The sequence below is a fragment of the Oryzias latipes genome, chromosome 19, assembly GCF_053564925.1.
Source record: "Oryzias latipes strain Hd-rR chromosome 19, Olatipes_Hd-rR_3.1".
Taxonomy (NCBI): Eukaryota; Metazoa; Chordata; class Actinopteri; order Beloniformes; family Adrianichthyidae; genus Oryzias; species Oryzias latipes.
The window spans coordinates 3,546,171-3,563,054 of NC_136255.1; the positions used below are offsets into that span (position 1 = coordinate 3,546,171).

The 16,884-nt window shown below is 44.1% G+C and overlaps 2 protein-coding genes across 2 annotated transcripts; both read left to right on the plus strand.

Moving 5' to 3' along the window:
- Positions 1-116: 116 nt before the first annotated feature.
- Positions 117-11,679, plus strand: nploc4 (NPL4 homolog, ubiquitin recognition factor). The gene is made up of 17 exons (XM_023949282.2): positions 117-304; positions 1,801-1,881; positions 4,251-4,360; positions 5,227-5,454; positions 5,524-5,572; positions 5,646-5,740; positions 5,828-5,951; positions 6,070-6,249; positions 6,338-6,424; positions 6,668-6,739; positions 7,059-7,185; positions 7,444-7,604; positions 7,728-7,799; positions 7,871-7,963; positions 8,288-8,404; positions 8,486-8,588; positions 9,943-11,679. The coding sequence occupies exons 1-17, from the start codon at positions 290-292 to the stop codon at positions 10,101-10,103; spliced, it is 1,875 nt and encodes a 624-aa protein (XP_023805050.1). The 5' UTR covers positions 117-289; the 3' UTR covers positions 10,104-11,679.
- Positions 11,680-12,836: 1,157 nt separating this feature from the next.
- Positions 12,837-16,750, plus strand: LOC144987801 (uncharacterized). The gene is made up of 3 exons (XM_078937209.1): positions 12,837-12,994; positions 13,597-13,726; positions 16,225-16,750. Exons 1-3 carry the CDS (start codon positions 12,925-12,927, stop codon positions 16,457-16,459), a joined length of 435 nt encoding a protein of 144 aa, XP_078793335.1. The 5' UTR covers positions 12,837-12,924; the 3' UTR covers positions 16,460-16,750.
- The last annotated feature ends 134 nt before the right edge of the window (positions 16,751-16,884 follow it).

The following is a 16,884-nucleotide window of genomic DNA, read 5'->3' on the forward strand; positions in this document are numbered from 1 at the left end:
AACACCATTTGGATTGAGACATTTAAGATTTATTTTTTTATTTTTCAAGAATAGTACTTTTCTAATAATTGTGAAAGCTAACAGAAACAAAAACTTTTTTTAAACGGAAGTAGGGGGAACCTTTCTTTTCCGATTGGTGGTTTCCACCGGGCTCGTTCCGTTGTTGAACTGGTGTCAAACTGAGTTCTGTGATGGAGCTTTGCTCTTACTCAGCCTGTACCTGATCGTTAGTTTCTTTGCATCTGGTCTGAAACACAGCGACACTGACGGAGATCCTCCACGAAGAACCATGGCGGACAGCATAGTAAGCGTGTCGGCGGGCCGGGTGACTCTGCGCGGGGAGCTAGCAGGCTAACGGTCGCTAGCCTCTTAGCTGAAGTCGGGAGTGATGAGGCAGCAGAATTAGCTCAGCAGTTAGCTAACATTAGCAAGAGTGACTGCGGCCTTTTGAGCTCTTCCACTCAGATTAGCTTTCAAGGTTGCTTCCAAGCTTCGGTTAAAAATAGCCGGAGATGGAAAACGTTTTGTTTAAATATTTAATTTGTGAGTTTTATTTCTAATATATCCCAGTTTTTTCAATAGATGATGTAGCCACAGTCACTCAGTGCTGACAATGATGTGTCTCAAAAACAATAAGTGAGTGACAGCAGCAGAAGTTTGTTTTTCTCTTTACTAAACGGGTTTCCAAATGAACCTTTAATTTGGGTTGGGGCCGGTAATTCTGCCGCTGACAGAACCAGAGAAGGTTCCTGGTTTTTATGTACTGTGGAAACAAATTCTCCAGAAACATCATTCAGTTGATTTGATGTCTGGGTATATTTGTTTCTTTACTGATATTTTAAAGCAACAGTTGACCAAAAAAGTACATCAATTCTAAAAAATAAAATAAAAACAGAAGAATAATATAGTTTTGCAAATGATGAAACCAAGCTCAAATTTTTCAACATGAAGAGGTCTAAGTCCATCCTGATGTTTTGAAGATCTGTGAACTACGCTGAAGTTGGTTTCTGATTGGCCAGGCCACTAAAGGAACTTTCCACTGCATTTTTCACACTAACACCACCTAGGACCTGCTGGTCCTGTTCCAAAACCACATGACCTGGACTAACCTGGATTCACTTGTGATTTAGATAGTAAAGAATACATAAAACACAGTTGCTGATTTGTGAAACCTTCGTCTGATTTGTGAAAATGTGAAATAGGGTCATTTTATCTCATTTTACACGCCGAGTCCACCTCAGACCAGGTCCTGTTCGAAAACCCGCTGGACCCGTTTCAAATGTAAACATTTGTTGTCTGGAACTTCTGTTGCCTCCCGTCTTGTGAATTTGTGTTGCCTGTCTACAATCCAGCTCACCCCACAACAATGGGCAGACTGATCAACTACAAATCAGAAACTGTATTTAATGTATTCTTTACTATCTAAATGAATTGAATCCAGGTTGGAGCAGTCCAGGTCCAGCGGTTTTTGAACTGGACCCGGTCCTAGGTGGTCTTGAGACTGTCTTTGAGACTCTAAATGTTTCCACGTGGTTCTCTGAACTCCCAAAGGGACCGGCTGACCCCAGGGCCCTCATTAGGCTCCAAACCACTTAACGGCTTTAAATTGCTAAAAAACTGGCTGCATTTGAAGTCCAACAAACACTGGATTTTACTGGGAGACGGTTGGAGCAGGGCAGCTGAGTGTTTTATGTTTCAGCGGACCGCTCTCTGCCTCCACGTCCACTCAGGTGCTGTGTCTCTGACTGACAGGCCGGGCTGCTGTGGATGATTTAAGGACGTGTTGTTGTTTGTTTTCAGATCATTAGGGTTCAATCCCCTGATGGAATGAGAAAAATTCCTTCTACCAAGAGGGAGACGGCAGCTGCTTTTCTAAAAAAGGTAATGTCCCAAAGTCTGGAGTCGTTCCCTTGATTTTGTTCTGGAATAATGAATCTTTGATTGTTGAAATGATTTTTATCAAGCGTCTGTCTTTAGCAGAGCCTGTGAAACTGTCCTCAACAAACAGAGTGAATTATTCCAGAGACGTGAGCAGAGAGCGACTCTGCACTCAGGGATGCTCAGGTTTCTAGGCTCTTTCCTGAAACCTGCATCCTGAAAATCAATGTCAGAAAAGACATCAGGTTTCTGAACATCAGACTGTTAAACACTAATAAAATCACCTAGCAAATTAACTTGTTTAAAAAAAGTCGATTATCCTAAATGAAACGGCTTTACCCATGATCCAGTTTTCAAGGGCGGTAATTTAAGAAGCCAAACATCTATCCTCATTTTTTAGGTTTTATAGTCCTGTTCCCCGTCTTTAGTTGGTGCTGTTGTTGTTTAGGGCGTGAAGTCGTGCAGGTTCCAGGGGGGACACGTCTGACACCTCCAGACTTTTGAGTGGATGTAATGCAAACTTAGGGTTGTTTGTCTTAAATTTACACTCGAGCCCTGAAGCTGCTTGCTTTAGATTAGTGACTTTCTAAAGGTTTAAATAGGTCTGAACTTCAACAGAGCATTTCTGCATCTCTTCATTAAAGATGTATGAATGTATGTGACGGTGCCGGGGGGGGGAGTTTAACAATCTTTAAACAGGAAATCCTAATTGAAGCAGACTGTCTGCAGAGGCAAACCATGAGTCTGTGGTTGTGTCCACATTCCTGCCCTAACCCCTACCTACTAAAAAACAGTGACGTGCGGTGAGGTTAATGGCTGGTGAGGCACTGACGTCATCAGTCAGATTTACAAACATATGAACCATACTGAGTAACTTATTCACCATTTGATTGACAACAGTTAACGTGTTTTGTTTAAAATATCATTTCAACATGTTTTTTTTCATATACAAACTGCAGCATAGAAAAAAGCACAAACATTATTATCATCTTACCTTTACTTGTAAATAAAGTCCATACGCCGCTCCTTCTGAAGAAAATGACTTGCCGCTTGCTATCACTTATTCTATTGTTTTTTAGCGTCATAATCTCAGGGCTCACCGGCGCCCCCTAACATGAGGCACGAGAACTGCTGGCCTCACCCAGCGGCTTTTTCGCCGGCGTTTAGCGCTCAGCACAAGAAACACGTCCCTCACATACAGTTATTTATAAAAACAAGCACTGTGCATCAAATATATCTGCTAAATTATGTAAACTCAGCTCATATAGTACAAGTGATTGAACCGACATACAGAGAGACAGCAGCACCGTCTGACTGCATAGGTATTGCGCAATCCAAGGTGAGGCTCAGCGGGCTGGTGCCTCATCACACATCACTTCTTAGTATCTGAACGGCAAATGCGGAAATTCAGCGATTTTGAAAAGAAAAAAACACCCAGAAATGGTAAATTTAAATGGAAAAAGACTGCAAAGCACAAATTACTGATTAAATATAATAATTGAATTTATTTTTTCTCTTTTCTTCCCATAATGACAGGTGAGGCACAGCCTCACCTGCCTCTCCTGACTGCACGTCACTGCTAAAAAACTATCTAGTGTTCAGACACCACGCTCACCACTTTTTTTATTTTTAATGGTGGATATGATGTCATGGATTTCATGAAGTTAAAATCTAATTATTATGAGCGTTTTGCAACGATTATTTACAGTATGACTCCACTGTCTTCTGAAGATAAAAATGTTGATGGTTTATTTAAAAAAAACAAAAAAAAATTGGCAAAAATTCTTCCGCTGCAATGCATTGTGGTCTATATTTGTTGATCTAGTGAGCATCGATACACACTGGTTTTTCGCAGAGACTTCTGGGAAATTTCTAGGGCACTGGATTTTGGAATTGTAGATTCAGACAGTTCTAAATATCGCGTGGGCACTATAGAGGGCAGTATGTAGGGCTTACGGTGGGAATTGGGACACAGCGTCTGTGTTCACCTGAGAACAGCGACTGTTTTTGGATAATAGTGAGGATGGATGACGACATTTGCTCTCTGACTTGAAACCAACTCTTTGTGGTCATTTAATTCCTGTCAGAACAAGCGACATATGAATGATAGCAGGGAGTTCCTTCAACGCAGTGAGATGTGGGGCTGGTTTTCTGTCAGGCACTGTGGTGGACGGCCTTCCCGTCCCAGCAGCTGAAAATTGGGTTACGACAAGCTGCTCTACAGGAGGCTCTGCTGTTTTTGTTGTACTGCAGCAAGAATTCAGTATTTACAAAGTTGTCTTTGGGGAAAACACTGGAGCTTGTACTTTGTTTTCCGTTTGACAATATTAAGAAATCTTGTGTGTCTTCTACAAACTTCATCTCTGCTGCAGGTGGCCAAAGAATTTGGCTTTAATTCCAATGGATTCTCAGTTTATCTGAACCGCAACAAGACCGGAGAGATCCTGTCTCAGAACAAAACCCTCAGCTTACTCAAGATTAAGTAAGTACAAGAAAACTCTTCCTGAATCAACATTACAGCCGTTGTGTTGAGAATGACAGCGTAAAACCCTCTGCACACTTATCGTCGGAAACATTCAAGCTGCATCTTCCAGTGCTAGAAGACGCGGATGTGCCTGATGACTGTCAGATTTCATACTTCTGTTGGTTCTCCAGCTGTTTAGTTCAGACTTTGAGCTTCGTCTGAGCATCATCGGGTCTTTTCTCAGGCCGCTCCTGGTCACGAGAATCAAAGTGGAAACTGTTGATACATTTACATCTCATCTCCTTTGACCCTACACATGTTCTGACACTCTCTGTTGAATGGTTCAGAGGTATAGAGAGGAGCTGTTGCTCAATGGTCCAAAGTCAGGTTTGCATTTGGCGGGACGGTGTACCGCTCTTCCTGCTGCTCTCCCTGACTTGCTACCTGCTCACACCGACACAGGAACCTCGAGTTTGTTGAATATTTAGATTTATGGACCGTTGTTTAGAGGAAGATGAGATGCCAGAACCGGCGAACCTGAAGGCAGCTGTCAGCAGAACCAGGGCAGAACGTGACGCTGTCATCCGTGCAACACCAGGTCCAACCGAGAATTCCCATCATAGGAATGAGCGGCTGACAGAACAGAACATCTGTGTGGAGAACATCCTTCCTTTGATCAGCCGGATTTTATTTCTGAGAAGCTACACTTCCTTTATTAAAATGAAGATAAAGTGAAGCTCAAAGTATTTTAATCTTCACACAATGCAAGCTGCATTCATTAAACTGACTGGTACAGCTAGTACATCTTGTTTTAATAATCTAAGTTTTGGGTTGTACCTGTACTTTAGTCGGGTTGTCATCATTTTTTGATCTTTTTACTGTAGGCATGGGGACATGTTGTTTCTGTTCCCGTCTACATCTTCTTCCTCCGGGGAAAAAATGGATACAGCCATCCCGCACTCGTCTTCATCACTACCGTCTCTCTCCTCCTCCTCTTCGTCATCCTCCTTGATCCCTCGGTCCTCCTCGGCCCCCCAGGTCCAGGAGGACGAGATCGATCAGTATCTGGCTAAGCAGGATGGCAAGATCTACCGGAACAGAGATCCACAGCTGTAAGAGTCCAGATGCTGCTGTGTTACGGAATCCGACGCTGGAAGCTTCACCGTTCTGTTTTCTTCCAGGTGTCGCCATGGCGCCCTTGGGAAATGTGTACACTGTGTTCCATTAGAGGTAAATCCCTCCTTTCTCTCTAAAAACCAAACTGCTTTCCTCCCCTAAACATCTGTTCTGCATCTGGATGCAGCCTTTTGATGAAGACTACCTGAACCACCTGGACCCGCCGGTGAAGCACATGTCGTTCCACGCCAACCTCCGGAAGCTGACTGGTGGAGCAGATAAGTAAGTGAGGAGCCGCTCGTCACGGTCGGCTCCGGTCCTCTGGTTTTCCTGTCAAACTCACCGCTGACCGGACTCCCCTCCCCGCAGAGGGAAGTTCGCCGCTCTGGAGAACATCAGCTGTAAGATCAAGTCGGGCTGCGAGGGTCACCCGCCCTGGCCAGACGGGATCTGCACCAAGTGCCAGCCCAGTGCCATAACTCTCAACAGACAGGTGTGTTGTCAGAGCACAGCTCCGTGAGGCTTTCTGCTCTTTTGGAAAAACCAGCACTGGGCTTCTGTGGCTCGCACAAAACAACCACTTTGATAAGTTTGTGTCCGTCTTGCTTTAGAAATACAGACATGTGGACAACATCATGTTTGAAAACCACACCATCGCAGATCGCTTTCTGGACTTTTGGAGGAAAACGGGCAGCCAGAGGGTGGGATACCTGTACGGCAGGTACACGGAGCACAAAGACATCCCTCTGGGTATCAGAGCCGAGGTGGCTGCCATCTACGAGCCCCCACAGGTGGGAGTCCCAGCCGACACGTCCCCCTCCCCTCCAGGATGAAGGGAAACTCTTTCTTTGTGTAACCAAACCTTTGTATGGGTTACAGACTGCCAACCAGAACAGCCTGGAGCTGTTGGAGGACCCGAAAGCTGCAGCTGTGGATGAAATCGCAGCCAAACTGGGTCTCTGCAAGGTGGAGCTGTTTCCTTCTGTGATCCTCAGATTCTCCTGTCTGCTCAACAGTTCAAGGCTTTGACCTTTAACCCTAGTTTCTGAATCGGGTCATTAAATCACACTTGATTTCCCTTTTTCAAAATATGTAGTAAAAATGTTTCTGAGTATAAACGGTTGTCTTGCTGGTTTTTATAGCTTTGCCAGCAGAAACAGTCCTTGTTCTCACCCAAATGACACATGGATTCCCTCTTTCCTGAATTAGGTGGGATGGATTTTCACCGACCTGCTGTCTGAAGATACAAGGATAGGGACGGTCCGTTACCTGAGGAACCAGGTAAATAACCCAGAGGGCCAAAGCTGCGTTCCTCCATCTAACCTGCCGGGATCGAACCAGCGCTGCTTCATTCGTCTCATAGGAAAAGCTTCTTTCAGCCTTTGTGTGCTGCTGTCTTTGAACCTGATGTTGTCTTGTCCTGGTTCTGTTTTTAGTGGTTGTTTTTTAAGGATAAAAAAAGTAATTGCGGTCCAATTTATGTAAAAAGGGTTCAGACATGACGCACATGGAATTCAAATGTTAGATCAGAGGTTTGTGATACTGCTGTAAATCATAGAGGTGTATAAAGGCTAAATAAATGTGTAACTTTGTGTGTCAGGATTCCTACTATCTGAGCGCAGAGGAGTGCATCACTTCTGGGTACTTCCAGAACCAGCATCCAAACCCATGCAGACTCTCTCGAGACGGCTTCTTTGGATCCAAGTTTGTGACTGTGGTGGCTACAGGTCTGTTTTACAAACTCCACATGCAGAAAAGTCTGATCCTAAAGTCAAAGCTGAGATGTTTCCTTCTTTTAAAAGTGAAGGCCTCTGTTGGGTTTTCCACCTCTGAGTGTTTCTCTTCCAGCTTTGCGTCGGCGCCACCTATGGACAAACGGCGCTCAAACTCTTTTTGGGCTCTAGTTTCTGTCTTTTTCTCTGACCGTTTCTTCGGCTGATGAGTGTTTTTCTCCCCCCGAATGGCCCGTTTCGTCCTGAGCTCAGGCGGACCTGATAACCAGGTGCATTTTGAAGGGTACCAGGTGTCGAACCAGTGCATGGCTCTGGTGAGAGACGAGTGCCTCCTGCCCTGCAAAGACGCTCCAGAGCTGGGCTACGCTAAAGAGTCCAGCCCCGAGCAGTACGTACCGGACGTCTTCTTCAAGGTCAGACCCCCCCCCCCCCCCCCCCCCCCCCCCCCCCACAGTGCGTGCTGCTGAAAAAACGGCCCCACGAGGAAAACGCTGACATGCTGCTTGTGTTTCTGTGGGGCTTCTTGGACCCAACAGGACAAAGACAAATTTGGAAATGACGTGACGTTTCTGGCTCGCCCTCTTCCCGTGGAGTACCTCATCATAGATGTGAGTCCCAGGATCTGCTGGGGAGGGGGGCTCAGCCACGTCTGCTCTTCTGACGCCGTGCTTTTTCCCAGATAACCACCACCTTTCCAAAGGACCCCCAGTACACCTTCACGTCCACGCAGCGCTTTCCCATCGAGAACCGGGATATTCTTGGAGAGACCCAAGTAAGTGATATCACGGAAGGCCTGGGGAGGGGGCCGGTCCTGTCAAAATAAAAGCCTCGTCTTGTCTGAATCCTGAAATATTTGAAAATAATGTCAGGAATGACTTCTATTGATTCAGAAACCAGTAGATGTATCAATGGAACCAAAGAAAAGGCATTTAGACAGATAGAAATGAAGGGCTTGCTGGTCTTTCTGTGTTTCATCGTTGTAACTCCTTTTGGAAGCTTCACCTCCTCCAGCAGGAGGTCAGACTCCCTCCCTGCTGGGGGCTAAAGCTTGACTCTGTGTCAGAACCTGCAGAATCGTCCTTTTGTTGGGTTGCAGGATTTTCACAGCTTAGCGACGTACCTGTCCCAGTGCTCCTCCACGTCATTCCTGGACATCGTGTCAGACTTCCACCTGCTGCTTTTCCTCGTCACCAATGAAGTCATGCCCCTGAGAGTGAGTGTTTCCATTCTGAAATGAGGACCTCTTCCTGTGCGGTCTGGAAGCCGTTGACTTTTTTTTTTTTTTAATTTGTAGGACAGCATCGGGCTCCTGCTGGACGCAGTGAAGACGTCTAACGAGGACCTGGCACAGACCTGGAAGAAGTCTGAGCAGTGGGCCACCATTGAGCAACTGTGCAGTGAGTCAATAGACTTTAACAGCGGTGAAACGTAGCGTAAAAAAAGATATGTTGAGTGGTGTCCCGGTTCACATCAATGAACCTTTGAGGCTTTCATCCCACAAGCCATCCAAGCACCCAGTGAGTCCAGGGTGGGGAAAGACTCAAAGGGTTCCTGAAATCAGGTCTTTCCTTCAAAGTAAAATCCATCCTCTTGGCTATGCTTAGAAGATCACTATGGCTGTATTTACACTGCAGGTCTTGATGCCCAAATCCGATTCTTTTGATGACCCGCTTATATCATCTTTTAAAAGTGACCATATCCGATTTTTGCATTTACACTATACAATGCTGAAGCTATCAAACGTAGACGTTCTGAGGACTACGTGACGTAGCAGCATCTCCGCCTTCCGCGGACCTGAGCACTGACCGCACGGATTAAAAAAAGTATGAGCAAGCCGGCCCTTAATAATAATCATAACAGTAATTAAATCACATTTAGAAGATGCGTGTTGGTCCAAACGGCAAACGTTTAACATGGCGGTTGTCATGGAGGCAACGCAGCGAAGGAAGGAGGCGTTGCCTTGGGCGCTCCAGGATGAGGCAGGCACACGAGGGGATGCACAGGAGGGGAAAAAGATGGGCTGCTCGGCCGGCTTAAAGGCTTATGCGCTCTCTCTGAGTTCTGAATGAGGAAGTGTTTGCAGACGTTGTGCTGCACTAACAGTTTGATTCAGGCAAAGAAATAAACGGCTTCTAGCCTGTTCCAGAGCAACGGTGTCCCGCTTGATTAGTTACCGTTTGCGTCCTGACCGGGACCGGACCGGAAATGACAGCGGTTTCCGACTACAGTCTGAAGCCTGAGGCTGAAAGGTAACACGCTGATGGGGCTCCAGCTGTCCTCCAACAGCAAAATCAGCACAAAAGCACCTATAAAGTCATGTGATCTCAGTTGGTGGTGTCTTGAATTGACGTCACTGACACACGACTCTCATTTACTGGGGAATATCCGATCTGTCTGCTTACATGCCACACGCAAATGCACGTATCCGATTCGGATCCGATTTATTTCCACATATGAATGAGGCCTGAATCTGATCTGAGAAAAATGGAATCCATGTGGTTTTGTCCTGCTTACACGTTCACCGGTCATGTCCGATCTGTGCCACATGAGAGGAAAAGATCCGAATTGGGTCACTTGAACCATGCAGTGTAAATGGGGCCAATGAGAATGGAAAAAACAACATGTAACTGACATCCAGGGAGCTGAGGAACTGAAAGAGGCGTTGCACGTGCTGGCGGGACGCTGCTCTGCGTACACCTGTAGTGTTTCGGAGCAGAACCTTCCACCTCACCTTTGTCTCTTGTTCTTCAGGCACAGTGGGCGGCCAGCCATCCAGCTCTCTGGGTTACGGGGCCATGGGCGGCGCCTCCGTTCCCGCCTCGTCCTCGGCCATGTGGTCCTGTCTCCATTGCACATTCATGAACCAGCCCGGCACAGAGCACTGTGAAATGTGCAGTCTGCCTCGCAGTTAAGACCCCCCCCCTCCAGCCCGAGCAAACTCTCTGGTCCAGGATCAGCTGCAAGATGAAGGCTCCCTCCAAGCTTTCCCCTCCTTTGTTACTCGGGCTGCTGTACACCTGAAGGGAAACGCCTCAGGACCCCTTCTCCTCCCCCAGCAGCGGGTTTTTGGTGAAGAGCTTTCCAAACAGCCCCCGCCTTCTAGGAGACGGGGGTGAAGGTTTCAGCTCCTCGGCTGCTTCGGAACATTTTTGTTGTTTGTCCTTCTCCTTTGAGGGTCTTTTGTCAGCTGTATCAGATGGGGGGGGGGTCTTCTCTCATGCTCAGAGATGCTGGTGTCCCACAGGCCTACAGAACCAACATCAGTCAGACACACACACACACCACACACCCCCGCAGAATGCCAGCAGCTCCACCAGAAATCCCCTGCACAGCTTCACTGTTCCTGTTGGCAGAGCCACATTTAGGTCCAGAAGGGGCAAACAGCAGCTGCTTGGTTTCTCCCATCAGACCTTTCAGTGGTTCCGAGCGGTTTGGATGCTTCTGACTTCAGCAGACGTGAAATGTAGCCTCTGTTTCCCTGACGACAAGCCCAGAGAAAGCTTAAATCCAACTGCTGCTTGAAACGGGCAGATCTCCTCTTCCTGCAGAACCTGGGGTTCTTCTCATGCCGGTGGTTCTGCAGCTCTCCTGGGCCGGGTTCCTGTGGGTTCTGCCGTCAGGCAGTGGGAGGAGCTGTTAGCCGTGGTCAAAGCGGTTGAGACCCCTGAGCTGAAAAGTGCTGGTTTCTGCTCGTCTGCTTCTTCTGCACGGACGCAGCGATGCTGAAAGACGGATTCATCTGAAAGGGGTTTTCCTGTCGTCTTTGGTGGGAGGCTTTTCACTGCAAACATATTTCTGACAGATTTCCAGATTTATCTAACTGGTGGCTGTGTCCCGTCCTGAGCTAACCCTCGGCAGGACGTGGGGGCTTTCTGGAGTCGTCCTCTCTGGTTGGAGACTTCAGTCGGCAGGAAAGCTCGCTGCAGGCGGTGTCCGTCACTCCGGCTCACTTTGGCTTCATTCATTTGCAGGATTAGATTGGGACCAAAACCCAGAGATGCAGCAAGTGCTTTAGACGAGCCAGATGGTTCTGATGTCCATCTGAAGCCATAGAGCTGTGACCAAAGCGGAACCCTGAGCATTGATGCTCACACACCCAAACGTCAGCCCCAGTTCTTAGCTTTTCATGGCCTCCTTGTTCCACGTGGACTTGAGGATCCCGTCAGGATCCATAGAGTTCCTGGCGGGCCTCCTCTGAGGACGGGTCTTCTGCAGTAGGTTTGCCGTGTTCTCCTCACATTACTTTCTTAGTTGAGCAGATGAGGGGGTTTTCTTTGTGTTTTGCCCGTGTGGATTTGCTCCGTTTTCCCTCCTGCAGACAGACAGACAGACAGGCGGACCGTTTCCTTTTGCACTGATCCTGGCCCGGTTCCTTTGAGCGCTCATGCTCCTTGACTTTTCTGCTCTCCGTGAGATTTGGGCCCTGAGAGTTGTATGCTGTTGACCTGAATTTGAAACAAAAATTAATAAATTAATTTTTAAAAAGTGCATTTGTGGCTGACTCTTCTCTTCTCTTTAGCTTGGAAGAATAGATGGATTTTTTATTCCTATCAAGTGAGATTTATTTAAGTAGCAAATGTAAATATTTAATCTTTGCTTTCAAAAACTATTTTTTTCCTTTAAAAAAATTCTTGCGTTTGCAACACAAATGTTGTTGTCTTTGATGTCGCATTATTTCCTATTTTTGATATTGTTTTCATAAGTTTAAGTTTGACGTGACAAAGCTGCCACCAAACAGCTGCTGACTGGTCCAGATTCTAACCAATCAAATCGCTGTATTTATCTCTCATGGTTTCTGAGGCTCAGAAGCTGAAACAGCTCTTTTTATCCTTGATTTAAGGAAATTTCATTTTGAAACATTTTAACAATACATCATACTTTTATTTTTAGCATTTATTCAGTTTTATTTAGTCAGATTTGTAAATTTATGGCTGAGGATTTCCTGAAACTGTAAAATAAACTAAGTTGATCTGATTTTCTTTAAGAACTGTTAAAGAAAAATAGAGAGAGATTTAAAGCACATATTATTTATGCTGCACAAGTGTTTTGGAATAGATTAACAGCAGTAATAAGCAAAAGAATCGACGGTTCACCAAAGTAGAATCAATGATTTTAGCAGAAGAAGCATTTTTAACTTTTATGTTGATTTTCACAGAGTCTTATTTTTAAGAACTCCTCTGCTTTTGTCCACCATATGGTTCAGAAATGGGACGGTGCTTCAGTTCATGTGTGAGTCAGGGCAGCTGAGACGATACTTTTGGCAATAAAGTGTAGTTTTTTTTTAACTAATAGACGTTAAAACGAGGCTTAAAAATAGTTCTTGTTCTTTTTTGTTGTCTTTAAAAGCTGATTTCTGAATCTCACGGATGCTGTGGAACTTGTTCTATGACTGAGTGTAAGACTTTCAGTGTAATCTGGTTCCACTGGTGCACATTGGCAGCAGATGAGGAGCAGGAACGTGACCTTCAAACATCTCCTCCAAAGCTCCCAGAGGACTGACCCCCTCCCTCAGCTGCTGTCTGCATCTGCAGCCTCCCTAAAAATGAGTAACAAGCTGTCAGCCGAGCAAACGCCATTCCTCTGAGACTAAGTCGGTACAGGTGGAGGACTGCAGGAAAATGGTGGGAGGAGACCCGGAGCCCCCCCTTCTGCTGCAGATAAAAAGCAGGTGCTGTGGTTCAAACTCCAACAGCAGATCCTGGAGTCTGAATCCGACATTCTGCTGGTGACGGGATGAAGCCCGCCGGACTTCTGCTGGTTCTGTCTGCTGCCCTCGGTGCTGCTCAGAGACCGGAGGATGGCGGTAAGATCTGACGGCTTTGGCTCTAATGACCACATCTTTACATGCAGGTTCAGATACAGGCTGGAGTTGTGGATGGAAATACCAGCACAGATGTCCTCCTGCGCTTTTTCTTCCATAAAAACACGCCTTCACAATACTACAGTATAACCAAGTACTTTTCCTTTTACACTATGTAGTAAACATATTTGCTTTATAATTACAAAGGTTTCTTTTTTATGTTTAACTTGAGTCTCCTTTTACTAAATCTTTGCCCTCACTATCTACACTTTAACTAAATACTGACTAAACGTTTTTTGAATTCTATGGAAAAATGGTTAAGTTAGAAATCTCACCACAGTTTCCATGAAATTATAGTGATGAATCTTAGTGTTTCTTTGTTTCATAATGGTTAGAAGAATGATGGACAGTTGATGTTAACCCAGAGTTTACATCACTGAAATCCTTTTGTCAGCTCATTAAAGTTGGGTGACTGACTGGAAAACATTTGGATTTTTTTAGAAAAGCATAAAAAAGCTCAGGTGCTCCCAAGTTGACCCGTTTAAATGAAAGAGCAGATCTTGGTCTGAAATAAACCCGTTCTCCGTTGGTTCCTTGGCCTCCAGCTGACGCCATGAACACCAGAGGATGTGCCAACCTGACACTAGTTCTAGACAACTGGAAATTTGCCATCGTGACTCAGGTGAAGGATCTCCTGCTGCACGATCACAATGCGGTGCTGCCTGACTACGGCAGGTGGGAACACACTTACACACAACACATCCACAGATCACATCCATACATTACATCCATACATTACATGCATAGATTACATTACATCCATACATTACATGCATACAATACATGCATAGATTACATTACATCCATATATTACATGCATAGATTACATTACATTCATACATTACATCCATACATCACATGCACACATTACATCACAAGCATACCTTACATCCATACATCACCTGCATACATTACAACCATACATCACATGCTTACATTACATCACATGCATACATTACATCCATACATCACATGCTTACATTACATCACATACATTACATTACATCCATACATCACCTTATACATAACATCCATACATCACATGCATACATTACATCCATACATTACATGCTTACATTACATCACATGCATACATTACATCCATACATCACATGCTTACATTAGATCACATACATTATATTACATCCATACATCACCTGCATACATTACATCCATACATCACATGCTTACATTACATCCATACATCACATGCTTACATTATTTCACATGCTTACATTACATCCATACATTACACGCTTACATTACATCACATGCTTACATTACATCCATACATTACATGCTTACATTACATCACATGCATACATTACATCCATACATCACATGCTTACATTACATCACATACATTACATTACATCTATACGTCACCTGCATACATTACAACCATACATTACATGCTTACATTACATCCATACATCACATGCTTACATTACATCCATACATCACATGCTTACATTACATCACATGCTTACATTACATCCATACATCACATGCTTACATTACATCACATGCATACATTACATCCATACATCACATGCTTACATTACATCACATACATTACATTACATCCATACATCACCTGCATACATTACAACCATACATCACATGCTTACATTACATGCATTACTTCACATGCGTACATTACATCCATACATCACATGCTTACATTACATCCATACATCACATGCTTACATTACATCACATACATTACATTACATCTATACATCACATGCTTACATTACATCACATGCTTACATTACATCCATACATCACATGCTTACATTACATCACATGCATACATTACATCCATACATCACATGCTTACATTACATCACATACATTACATTACATCCATACATCACCTGCATACATTACAACCATACATCACATGCTTACATTACATGCATTACTTCACATGCGTACATTACATCCATACATCACATGCTTACATTACATCCATACATCACATGCTTACATTACATCACATACATTACATTACATCTATACGTCACCTGCATACATTACAACCATACATTACATGCTTACATTACATCCATACATCACATGCTTACATTACATCCATACATCACATGCTTACATTACATCACATGCTTACATTACATCCATACATCACATGCTTACATTACATCACATGCATACATTACATCCATACATCACATGCTTACATTACATCACATACATTACATTACATCCATACATCACCTGCATACATTACAACCATACATCACATGCTTACATTACATGCATTACTTCACATGCGTACATTACATCCATACATCACCTGCTTACATTATATCCATACATCACATGCATACATTATATCACATGCTTACATTACATCCATACATTACATACTTACATTACATCACATGCTTACATTACATCCATACATTACATACTTACATTACATCACATGCTTACATTACATCCATACATTACATGCTTACATTACATCACATGCATACATTACATCCATACATCACATGCTTACATTACATCACATACATTACATTACATCCATACATCACCTGCATACATTACAACCATACATCACATGCTTACATTACATCCATACATCACATGCATACATTACATCCATACATCACATGCTTACATTACATCCATACATCACATGCATACATTACATCCATACATTACATTCGATCCATACATCACATGCATACATTACATGCATACATTACATCCATATATTACATGCATACATTACATGCATACATTATATGAATACATTACATCCATACATCACATGCATACATTACATGCATACATCCATACATCACGTGCATACATTACATGCATACATTACATCCATACATCACATGCATACATTACATCCATACATCACATACATTACATTACATCCATACATCACATGCATACATTGCATCACATCCATACATCACATGCATACAATACATGCATACATAACGTGCATACATCACAAGCATACATCACATGCATACATCACATGCATATGCACTGGAGTTTGTTTACTCTCCAGCTTCTATTAAAACGATTAATCTGGAACAAGCTTCCATTAGAATCCAGGAGTATGGTCAGTACTGAAGACACCTGCTCTCTTCCTCAAAGGTGAGAAATGTTCTTCCTCACAGGATCCAGCTGCTGTCTGAGGCCTTGGGAGATCTATACAAAGAGTTCAACTCCCTGAAGGAGCGGCTCACGGAGCTCACAGCCAGATTTGATTATGTGGAGAGCTTTGTGGATGCTACGCGTTCAGGAAGGAAACCACCACCTCCAGGTGCACCACCTAAAGAAGTCCCTGCAAGGCCCCGGGGAAGGAAAAGCAAAGTTCTCGTTCGCAGAATCTTCCGACCTTCTCAGGACTGACCACAACGCATACGTGATCGTTTGCTGCGACATCCAACAGAGGTTTGGTGGCAGATTTCCACCTGGATGCTGATGGCCTCCTTAAGTCGCAGTGACACATGATGAGCAAGTCACTAATGATATTTTAAAATGTTTGGTCTTTTGACAGATGATTCTGCAGTTCCAAATCACTAAACTGGGTGTTTTTATTTTTGTATTTTTGATTGCATCTCTTGGAAGTTGAGAGCTTTTTCCTGCATGTTTCTTTAGAGCTAATCTTCTCCTCCAGATGAATAAAGTTAGAGTAAAGAAGCTGTTTTTCTCTATAAAACATTGATTACAGACCGGTGACATGTTACTAAGGGCACTTTCTCTGATTGTGGATGAATCAGCTGATCACCTGAAGAAGGACGACTCGCACTTTGAGCTGGATTGAAAACGCAGCT

Coding starts and splice junctions, on each gene's coding strand:
- nploc4 (XM_023949282.2), top strand. Junction 5,952..6,069: donor CCATAACTCTCAACAGACAG/GTGTGTTGTCAG, acceptor GTCTTGCTTTAG/AAATACAGACATGTGGACAA. Junction 6,425..6,667: donor CCAAACTGGGTCTCTGCAAG/GTGGAGCTGTTT, acceptor TTCCTGAATTAG/GTGGGATGGATTTTCACCGA.
- LOC144987801 (XM_078937209.1), top strand. CDS start 12,925: ATGAAGCCCGCCGGACTTCTGCTGGTTCTGTCTGCTGCCCTCGGTGCT. Junction 12,995..13,596: donor TCAGAGACCGGAGGATGGCG/GTAAGATCTGAC, acceptor CTTGGCCTCCAG/CTGACGCCATGAACACCAGA. Junction 13,727..16,224: donor GTGCTGCCTGACTACGGCAG/GTGGGAACACAC, acceptor TCTTCCTCACAG/GATCCAGCTGCTGTCTGAGG.